Here is a 10,660-nt window from a genome sequence, read left to right as displayed (position 1 = left end):
AAAGAAAATAATTTGTTCTGCAAACGTATGGAATTGTCACTAAATTATTTATTACTTTCATATTACAGAATAGCATTTCTATAGGCCACTGGGATATGATTGGACGGGTCTGATGACCGCTTTCCTACCAGGCTGAAAACGTTTCATTTTTCTCTTGAGGAATGTAAGTGACACATGATTATTTGGATAAAGCAGGCACTGGCCCGGGATCAGTTTATTTTGGAGGCGCGGTTTCCAGATCGTCAAGCATAGGTTATAGCCTACGTAATCTTTAGAATTCGCACACCAACATGAGAGAACGTTTAGGCACTATCCGAACTTTTGGGTCTTTTTAAACAGCATCTCCATCTATAATCTGAGTGACTTATAAAATGGGTTACTGTGGAATAGTATTGTTTGTAGTTTATTATTTCTGTTAGTTTATTTCCACTTTGGAATAACACACTTTTTCAGCTTATTGTGTATCATTCAGGAATGTCGCCCATTAAAAAAAAATAGGAGCATCCAGGTGTTGTTCAGCATACGCTGAAAACAACAACAACAAACAAACAAACAAAAAACAAACAAACAAACAAAAACACCAAGCAGATCAACCAGGCAAGAAAGTAAGAGGAACGAGCAGCTGATAGCTGAAGGCTGTCTCGTTTGTACAGGACCGAATCTTTTCCCGATGCATCGCCGCTTTGCTGCTCACGATGTCTCTCATGTTCGGGAAAGCGAGAACTTGCAACATTGTGACGATTCCGGAGCACGAGCCTGCGGAGTGCAACATCGTAGTTCTGGGCGCTACTGGGTCAGGAAAATCAGGTATGACATTTATGATCAACTCTGAAGCCACGGTATTTAGTACTGAATTTGTCGTTCATCCTATGACATTTACTACCTACGTTATGAGTCTAGATACGGCTTCAAGACTGTTTTCATTAAAAAAAACTACTCACTCACTACTGGACTGGAGAAATTGACATTTTTCTGGAATATGTTAAATTTACAAGCTTTTTTGGACCTAAACTGTCTGTTCATATTTCATATGAATGTTTTGGGGAAATGGATTTTCCATAATATACCTTATGTTATATAGTTTACAGCAATCACAAGAGGTTTTTCTGTCCCTTGTAGCTCTGACTGTGAAGTTCCTCACGAAGCGTTTCATTAGTGAATATGATCCTAACCTCGGTGAGTTTAACTGCTTTTACTCTTTTGTGAAAGTCATAAGTAAAGTATCCAGACTTTTCCAATGTGTTGTTCTTTGATCGTTTATGACTGTAAGTACAAATAAGACCGCTTACATCAAATACATCCAAATGCGTCAGTGTCTTTTTGTGAATGAACAGAGACAGAAAGACAAGACCAATACTTCAAGGCTTTCACTTCATATGTAAAAGTTATAACTTCATAAGTTACTAAGGAAGAGTTACAATATATCAGTCATCTTGCCTAAACCATAATCTGTTAAATCATTACCCATATGGATGACAGATGAATTGCAATTCCTTTTATTTAAAAAGATAAAGATTTATGTTCAAACCATTTTATGAGTTACTGACCTTTGTTAGGCATTCCATTTTATTTTCCTTTTAATTTACAGCATTATAGTGTACTTTTATTTCTTTTTATTCTTTTATTCTTATTATCTTTTATCTCGTGATTTATGTTTCATTTGAACTTTTATCATTTTCATTTTTAGCATTTCCTTTAGTTATTTAAAGCTTTCATTTTATCTTTTCCATTTAAATCAATAGTTTTATTTATCTGTGTAATCTTTCTCTCTTTTTACTGTGTATAAAAAGTCCTATATACAGTATATGCATAAAATATTAAAAATATTCAGTACTTTGTAGAAGCTCCTCTGGTAGCAATTATAGCTGCAAGTGTTGGATACATCTCTATAGCCTTTGCACACCTGTCTTTGGGCGGTTTACCTAGTCTTCATGGCAGATCCTCTCAAGATTCGCCAGATTGAATGATGAGTGTTTCAACTCCCATTTTTAGCTCTCTCCACAGATGTTCAACAGCATCTAAGTCTGGGTTTTGGCTGGGCCACTCAAGGACATTCAGAGACTCGCCCCAAGTCTTTGGGTCATTGTCTTATTGAATGATAAAGGGGTGCGCCAGTCTGAATTTGAGTTTCCATTACTGAGCCCACTGTAGTTCTGGGAACATTCAAAGCATTAGATGTTGTATCTGATCTAGGCTTTGTATCTGATCTAGGCCTTGCCAGAACTTTGTTGTAGAGATCTATAGTTCCTTGGACATCATGGCTTCGATTTTATCCTGACAGTGCAGTGTGAATTCTAGACACAACCAAAGGATAATTAAAGCAAACAGGCTGCACCTAACCACAGTTTGGAATGCCACATCAAGGGGGCTGAATACTTTTGTGAATAAGACATATCAGTTGTTGAGTCTTCATGAATTTTCAATTAATTGTGAATTAACAAAATTTAATTGTTTTCACTTCATCATTATGGGTGATTCAGCATAGGCTTATGGGTAAAATGGCTATTATATCCATTCAAAATCAAATATGCAACACATTAAAGTGTGCAACTAATAAAGGGATTGTAGCTCTGCCTATGGAAAAAAACACTTTGTACATTCTGTTCATAGAAGACACCTACTCCTCAGAGGAGATTGTAGACCAGCAGCCTGTTCAAGTCAGAGTAATGGACACAGCGGACCAGGTAATGACCTGCAGAAATATGGTGTCCAGTTTTATTTGAAAAATATACACTGAATCAACATTTGGCACCTTGAGATTTTAACAGGTCAGCACTAGAGATGAACAACTTAAAAGTCTTTCTGGAATTAATGAATTTGGAACCTTTTCTCTCAATCCATATAATTCTTATTTAAAATCTGCAGAAGTCACGTTATGCCATGAAGTTAGCTAATGAATGATAATGAGTTTTTGCCAGACAGTTTTTTTTTTAAACTATTGTAGTTATTGTAGCGTAGGAAAAACAGAAAAGCAGCGTGTGGCAACTGCTGCTGTTTCATTTTGTTTGCCATCAGGATGGACCAGTGAACTGTGAGCGCTACCTGGCATGGGCCAGTGCGTTCCTTGTCGTCTACAGCATCGATAACAAATGCAGCTTTGAGATCTGCCAGCAGTATCTGGAAATGGTGACGCCGTATACCAAAGGCCTGCAGCCAGAGTCTCCCATCATTCTACTGGGCAATAAAGTGGACATGGAAAGATACAGGTTCACCTGCCTTATAATTTAGTAGATGAGCTTAACAGTCATTCTAAATATGAAGATGCACTACACTAAGCTATAATATATGCAATAGGAATATCTTAAAAAGGTTTACCTCTGCTGCCTATCTGCCTTGTAAGCAATATGAAAATTGTTTGTGTCAAGATAAATTGCAGAATTTGGACATGTATGTATGAAGGGTGAATGAATTTTCTTTTTATGGAAAAAATGCTCTAGAAATGATATAGTAGTAAACAGGTACTAAGGTTGTACTTTTATGGAAAGGACATTAGAGTAAACACCTGCATTTTACTATGACAAGCATTCAGATTTTTAATATCTAGTCTAATTTTGAATCTTTACATTAATAGTGCTTAAATATTTATACAATGTGACTGACCAATCAAGATGCTTCCACTCATCAAAAACATGTGATGCTAATGGTATCCACATCAAAATGTGCTTCTCCCACCTGGGTTTGATCATAGTAAATGTGCACCTGTAATTATTTACATAAAAGATAAAGCTGGTACTTTGTACTAGTAAACCTTATAAGTAAAGCTTATGGAGTTTAAGTATATTTTATGGAGTGCAAGATTCCATCTTTTCCACTTGTAGATTATCAGCAGAAATGTTTAATCTTTCATTTTCTGCATGGTTGATCATTTATAAAGATTTATCTGTGAACATAAAGAGGTACCTGTGTGTGTTTTTTTAAATATAAACTCATGAGAACAGTTCACCCATTAGAAGAAAGTTACTAGGAGAATGTTACGTAATGTAAATAAGTTGTCCAGATTTCTACTTTACTGTACTGTAGTTTTTTGGTAAAATGTGCTCTTAGGAATTTAGCTTTGCAGGCGGCAGAACTAATTCCGCAGGAGTAATCTCTGTCTCTCTCAGACAGGTGAGCCAGACAGATGGGGAGACCCTGGCTGCGCGTTTTGGCTGCACGTTTTTCGAGGTGTCGGCCTGCCTTGACTTCCCATCTGTGCAGCACGTGTTTCATGAAGCCGTGCGGGAGGCACGGCGTGAAGCAGAGAGGAGCCTCGCAGTCCGGCCGCTCTACATCAGTGAGGACAAGTCCACTGTCAGCCTCTCGCCTGCTCCCCCTCTCCTGCCCTGCTACAAGGAGCTCCCAACGCCCACCACAGCCAAGGTGGTGACAGTCAAGTCGTCCAGGGCCCAGAGCAAGCGGAGGGCCCCTACACTCACCCTCCTCAAAGACCGCTTCAAGATCTTCTGACTCACTGCTGCCCCCTCCTGATGCGGTGAGATACCATCTATCTATTTGGCTCAAGGATGCTTGTCAAATGTTGACCTGCTGAGGGTAATGGGAGTATGTTTCCTCAAGGCTGGGCGAGGAGTGGAGTGTGCCATATTGAATCTTTTTGAATTACTTAAATGCATTCTGTGCTTAATAAAAATGCATTTTTAAGTATACTGTAAGAGGCACTTTCTAACTTGAGGAAATGTGGAATCATTGACTATAAGCTGAAGAGTAAACTGAAGACTTAGTACTTAGCACTTCAGTTTAAGTACATACCTGAGTTACAAATAACGCAGTTTGTGACAGATATAGGCTTGTCAAACATTGCTTAAATTCCACGGCAGAATTACATTTTAGAATCAGTTCTAAAATTAGTATGTAAATAACAGTATACTGAGGCCAAGGTCAGTGGCCATCTCGATTGTGATAACCAACCAAAGAAAACAGATACCATAGTCTGTTCATACACCTGATTCACCAGAAGTGATCAAATGATAACTGTTGGAAGCTGCTTTTATATGGTTTTCTCCACATTAAATATTCAGTGGATACTTCTGGAAGGTGTTGCTTGAAGATCAGTTGTCTATTAAAGTAAAAATCTTTCTTTTCTGAAAGAATTGAGAATATCGGCCTCTGACTGAGCAGGGAGATACAGTGATGTTTTGCACTGTTTTTTGACCTTTACCCTGGTCTCTGTTTGCCTCTCAGTGTGACACTTTAGCATATGTTTTTTTTTCACCAGTGTGATTACTAACCCATTACCCATCATGCTCATGACCAACAGAACACAGCCTAACAGCCGAGCAAATAAAGACAAGACCAGCATGGCAAAAGTCCATGGAGTTGCTGTAAGAAAGAGATACCAATTCTTGTTTTGACTGGAGTCTGTTTCCACATATGGGCATGCCATGTTGGCACCGTAGCTTCAGCAGAGCCACTTAACTTTGGATATAACAGGCATTTGAATAGTGTTGTTTGATTTACCCATGCAACTAATATCACAGGAAATCTTCATTCTAGTACTGGGTGTTTCGTTCACTCTTTTCTCATTTCCCTTTGCATAACAAAGATAAGGTTCCTATGTGAGTAATCAAACTTTTGGTATTGTCACTCCTTAAAAATCAAATCCTAAATGTAGACCAATGAGTATTTGTTTATAAAAAGGATACAGAGTGTATTCTGTCATTAAAGGGACAGAGGAATAAGTACATATAACCAAGTCTTCATATCAGAATTTATTACCCTAGTTAATTGTGTTTACTCAGAAATTGTACATTGTAGCTAATTTATAATAATTATATATAGCTAAAAAATATGTTTATTTGTGATTAAATGTTTAAATGAAAAGAGACCCATGTCTCTGTGGGTTCAAGAAGTTAAAAAGTCTCTGTGTGTTTTATGGATTAACAGTGCCTCTAATTTTAGTGTTCATTTCACATATTTTTACAAGATTACATTTGATGCTGTGTCTAAATTCATTTCCAAACTCAAACCCAAAGACTTTAATCCCTTACTGATGATCTTAAAATGTTCTTTTTAAAAAAAAATTATTTTATTTAACATGGTTAATACATATGAATCACCTGGTCTGTGACATTTAAATGTCATGTGCCAAAGTGCTCAGATGTAATGGGGCTCAAACCCAGGTCCAATAGGTAGCGCCACCAACCCTCCGCTGGGTGGGCCCATGTGCAAAACCGTGGTGGGCCCATGTGCAAAACCGTTAGGTAAAATAAGAGAAGGATAAGAGAAGGAAAAACTCAAAAGGTGGGGAATCAAACCCCGGCAACTTTGTTGTGAGGTGAATGAGCGCCTGCTAGAAAAAGGGAAAAACAAAGAACGCCACGGGAAGAATGGCAGCCCCAATGCACTATGGAAAATAAAATTCTAAGACTTCCCATACAAAACCAGAAAGGAGTGTTTGTGAAGAAGTTTAGTGACTAAGAGAGAGACAGACAGACAGACAGACAGACAGACTTGAGAGGGAAAACTGGAGAAGGGAGGAGGAGGAGTGTAAAAACACAAGCACCCTTGAAGAGCCGAGGAGCACAAGGGCTCACAGACCTCAATACCCAGACTTACCAGATAGGCGCTTGGCTCAAAACTTTAGCAAATACCCAGCACTGAGCGACTGGGTCACTGGGCTTATATAGATCTAGCGCAGCTGTTGGGCCTCAAGCCTGACGGTTAGTGTGCCTGACTCGAGGCCTCCCCCTGGTGGCCAGAGGAGGCCTCAGCCTGGTGCCAACCCTTACATCAGAGGCAAGAAACTCCCCCTTTTCTCTAAATTAGTGTGCATGCCAGTGCCAGTCCTTAATAGCTTTTAATTAAATGAATGTTTGGCCAACCTCATACCTCTGTGTTTTCAAAATCTGGACTATATATTTAACAGAAACTGCCATGATCATGTAAAACTGTCAAAACATTTTAATGAGTATAATAAAATAATGAAATAAAAATGTGTTATTTTCTTTGATCCATACTTAACAGTGCTATAATTTACAGATTTTATTTTACAACTTTGACATTTCATTATCAATTAATTGTTGAAAACAAAAAAGAAATTCTATGGAGGTGGAGACCTAACTGGGAAAAGAAAAGAAACCCCAGCAGAGCCATGTGAGCAGGTTAGGGTTACTGTAGTGGATTGATGTATGCCATTAATGATAAAAACTTGTAGCTACATTTTGAAATATGTTTTCAGAATCCAGGGAGACCTTTTTGAGATCTGGTCTATGTCTCACTCACACATAATTTCCCACTGTCCTCGTCTCCTGGAGAATTGGGGTACAGGTTCGAGACGCTCCCGTCCTTCCACATCACCATAATGTCCCCAGGCTTTAATGCCTCTGTCTCGCTAGCATCCCCAACTGGCCCTCTGCTGTGTGGGTGACTGTGCTGCATTGGGGCAGGGTAGGAGTTTGTGGCCTCGTTGGCCTTACTGACGATTTGAAGCTCCTCAAACTCAGGTTTCACTATGGCAGCTGCGGTCCTGTACTTGTCTAGTTTCTTCCTGTTTCTGGGGAACAATGACAATAGGGAGGTCACAAAAATGGTAGATTTTATTATTTTGACCTTGAAAGAGTCATAAGGAAGACTGTAGACATGCTTGAAGAGGTATTCAATATGTTTGCTCTTTGACCTACTGTTTTTTGTTTTTTTTTCTTGGTTTTTTTTGTTTGTTTGTTGATGTTTTAGAAACTTTAACATATAGACCTGGTCTCTGTTCACCTCTTAATGTGTCACCTTTATATATATATATATATATATATATATATATATATATATATATATATATATATATATATATATATATATATATATTTCTTTTTTTTTATTATTACCAATGTGATTACTAACCTGTTACCCATCATGCTCATGACCACCAGCACACATCCCAACAGCAGAGCAATAAAAGACAAGGCCAGCATGGCAAAGGTCCACGGTGCTGCTGCAAGAAAGGGAACCCATTTCTTTTTAGGTCAAATACCACTCTACAAAGCAAATGCTAGCTTTACTAACAATGGATGCTAGTTTTGCTTATTCAGGTAACAAAGAGCTTTCTAATTGTAATAATCATGCATTGTGTATCAGGGCAGGAAAACAGTCATGATATATATATATATATATATGTATGTCTTTAATAACAAATCCGTAGTCAAAATGAGCTCAGTAATCAGAAACGGTAATCATGCTACATTTGAGTTGAATGGCAAATCGGCTGAGCTAGGTGAGGGAAAGAGCAAAAACTGGGAGTCAAACTAAGGTCCGAAAAGTGAGGCAGGCAAGAAATAAGACAAGGTTACACAGCTTGGCTGCAGTGATGACAGGAGAGAGGCTTCTCAGAGGGGAGAACTTGAACAGACTGTACCATTTACAGGGACCAGGAAACAGCCACGGAACAAGCCAATATAATCAATAACTGGAAGTAGGAGGATGAAGGTAGGTAGAGTCTTGAGAGTCATGAGGGCAGGAGAAACAGGAAAATTACTCAGTTGTGCAGTGATCAAGCCTCCTCAGGACTAGATCTGGACAATTCATAACTGCGTACATACATGCAAATGTATTTGATGGCACATGTATTACATAAATTAGTGACAACTGCTATGCACAACCTGCAATATACTCACAGTCTTCAGTGCGGTAGAACCACCTGACAAGCTCCTGCTTGTCGGTCATGGTCTGTTCCACATGAACCGCATCGGCATCTGACACCTCAAACTCACCAGGCTCACTCTGCCTTCTGGATCCTGTGGGTACCAACAGAAAATATGCCATATCTCACAATACTATGCCATGATGCCACGTTGTTTTGAGCAGACATTTCTTTAGCTTTTTTGGCTGGTTTTTGTGTGTGTGTGTGTGTGTGTTTTTTTTTTCTGGTGTAGTCTGGTACAGCATAAAGTGCAATGTCCAAATAGGGCTTTTTCATTCTGGATTACATTAACAGTATAAATCTAATTCATTGTTTGCTCATATTTCAGTCTTGTTATATACCAACATGCCACATTTTCAAAAATTTGGCTTACTTGGCTTTTTAAGACAGATGTCCCCATCAGCCAGAGAATTCCACTTGTTAGCTTTACCGCCTTTGGTCAGAGTCAGCCTCCCAGTGTCTGCTGCCAGCTCAAGCGAGCGGCTCAGACTTATGAGCTTGTGGTTTGCGCACTGCCATTGAAGGTGGTCCGCTCCATCACAGTCCGTGGTCCGTATCGGGTCAGCGTGTAGAGCGGACAGGCACCGCAGTGTGCCCGCGTTCGCTAAGAACCCTCCCTCTTCCCATGACCACTCCTGGGAGGCCGAGTCCAGTTGGCATGGCTTTAACTGAACTCCTGGACCATCATGAGAGTCCTCCAGGCACAGGCCTTCCACAGTGTTGTAGATCATGAAACCATTTGCTCCTACATAAACCCAGATATATGTTAATATATGTCCTTTTAGTTGGTTAATATTACTGCAGCATATGATATGTACTATGTGTGTTTTATATGTAAATATTATGCATAATACAATATATGTTACTGTCCTGTATTTCAATTGCATTTGATTGCCTTTCAGTTAATATGAAATTCCGTTACCGGATTAAATTAGTGGGTGTAAACTGGATTCTGTGTGCTTTTCACAGGATTCTACCTTGCCAAATGAGACACAATACTATCCACACCTGCTGCATAGTCGTGGAGCCAGAATCTGTTAACACACAAAAATCCCCATACATGAGTATAAGGATGTAAGAATAAGGATGAATATACCTTTAAATAACTGACTCAGTGCTTGTTGTAACTCATCTTGGACTATTAGACAGGGAGGCAGATTTCAGTATTTATTTTATGCATGTCCTGACAAAAAAACCAAAAACATCAAAAGCTGGATAACCGCAAATGCATCTTCTCACATTTCCTGTTTATTCCACTTTGACATCCAACTGAAAGAACAGTGGCACCAACATGAAATAACATAACTCTGTACCTTACCACTGAAATAAAGATTAGATTTTATTGCTGGATGAGCAACACAATTGAGTTAAAACAATGGAGTGAATTAATTTCATCTTAGCGTCATGTGGTTACATTTTCAACTATACCAAAGTGTTTATAGGTACACAAACACACAGAAAGATATTCAGAAAACATCACACAACGTGTAACGCAATAACTTATGATCACTTGGTAGCGAACATATACCAACACAACAGGTTAATGAACCCAATTAACAAAAATCATACAAAGCTTGTCATATCCTGTCCTGGTCTTATCAGCCTTTTTCACACAGACATGAATGACTGCTGAAGATGGTAAAAACCTAATATAAACATACATACGTATCAATAACTCAGGTTTTAATGTCATCTGTTTAGGTAAAGAAGGGTAATGTATGCTCACCTTAAGTACACAGATGAGGAAAGAAGCAAAGAGAATCCTTACACAGCTTGGATGTATTCAACCCATGACAGTTGCCAAAGTACAAGGGGGAGGAGATTCACCCATTTAATTCCTCCCTTTTTACTGCATGGTTTATATCCTTTATATATTCACAAGGGAATGGTTTCTTCTTTCTCCTGCCCATATTTTTCCTTGGAAGTAGTTTTATTTTCTGAATCAGGCTGTATGATTTCACAGTATAAAAAAAAAAATTCTTCACACTGTATTAGGCAGTTAGGTTTGCTTGGTTCCTTAGTAAAAAGGTTCAT

The 10,660-nt window shown here is 38.7% G+C and overlaps 2 protein-coding genes across 5 annotated transcripts; one reads left to right on the top strand and one right to left on the bottom strand.

The window, feature by feature from the left end:
* The first annotated feature begins 261 nt into the window (after positions 1-261).
* On the top strand, positions 262-6,684 carry rasl12 (RAS-like, family 12). 2 transcript variants are annotated; one of them, XM_081710002.1, is made up of 6 exons: positions 262-807; positions 1,120-1,176; positions 2,614-2,684; positions 3,016-3,206; positions 4,104-4,471; positions 5,255-6,684. In XM_081710002.1, exons 1-5 carry the CDS (start codon positions 696-698, stop codon positions 4,444-4,446), a joined length of 774 nt encoding a protein of 257 aa, XP_081566128.1. In that variant the 5' UTR covers positions 262-695; the 3' UTR covers positions 4,447-4,471; positions 5,255-6,684. The 2 variants fall into 2 exon arrangements, with proteins under 2 accessions (XP_081566128.1, XP_026860294.2); XM_027004493.3 differs by having other exon boundaries at positions 268-807; positions 2,611-2,684.
* A 198-nt stretch (positions 6,685-6,882) lies between these two features.
* Positions 6,883-10,531, bottom strand: LOC145656924 (uncharacterized). 3 transcript variants are annotated; one of them, XM_081710001.1, is made up of 6 exons: positions 10,353-10,531; positions 9,604-9,660; positions 9,000-9,371; positions 8,601-8,720; positions 7,831-7,921; positions 6,883-7,489 (listed from the first exon to the last, which is right to left on the bottom strand). In XM_081710001.1, exons 2-6 carry the CDS (start codon positions 9,641-9,643, stop codon positions 7,204-7,206), a joined length of 909 nt encoding a protein of 302 aa, XP_081566127.1. In that variant the 5' UTR covers positions 9,644-9,660; positions 10,353-10,531; the 3' UTR covers positions 6,883-7,203. The 3 variants fall into 3 exon arrangements, with proteins under 3 accessions (XP_081566127.1, XP_081566125.1, XP_081566126.1); XM_081709999.1 differs by lacking the exon at positions 10,353-10,531 and adding an exon at positions 10,196-10,304; XM_081710000.1 differs by lacking the exon at positions 10,353-10,531 and adding an exon at positions 10,196-10,304 and having other exon boundaries at positions 7,831-7,918.
* Positions 10,532-10,660: the final 129 nt, after the last annotated feature.

This window comes from Electrophorus electricus, chromosome 3, assembly GCF_041902795.1.
Source record: "Electrophorus electricus isolate QZ-2024a chromosome 3, ASM4190279v1, whole genome shotgun sequence".
Classification (NCBI taxonomy): domain Eukaryota; kingdom Metazoa; phylum Chordata; class Actinopteri; order Gymnotiformes; family Gymnotidae; genus Electrophorus; species Electrophorus electricus.
Note: the sequence above shows the minus strand (reverse complement) of the source record. Positions and strands in the feature narration are given on the sequence as shown.

Excerpts from the sequence above, each read along its gene's own strand:
- rasl12 (XM_027004493.3), top strand. The coding sequence starts at position 696 with ATGTCTCTCATGTTCGGGAAAGCGAGAACTTGCAACATTGTGACGATT. Across the intron at positions 808-1,119 it reads TACTGGGTCAGGAAAATCAG|CTCTGACTGTGAAGTTCCTC; the intron begins GTATGACATTTA and ends TGTCCCTTGTAG. Across the intron at positions 2,685-3,015 it reads TAATGGACACAGCGGACCAG|GATGGACCAGTGAACTGTGA; the intron begins GTAATGACCTGC and ends GTTTGCCATCAG.
- LOC145656924 (XM_081709999.1), bottom strand. The coding sequence starts at position 10,289 with ATGTATGTTTATATTAGGTTTTTACCATCTTCAGCAGTCATTCATGTC. Across the intron at positions 9,661-10,195 it reads GACAGGATATGACAAGCTTT|ATTCTGGCTCCACGACTATG; the intron begins GTATGATTTTTG and ends GTGTGTTAACAG. Across the intron at positions 8,721-8,999 it reads CATCTGTCTTAAAAAGCCAA|GATCCAGAAGGCAGAGTGAG; the intron begins GTAAGCCAAATT and ends TGGTACCCACAG.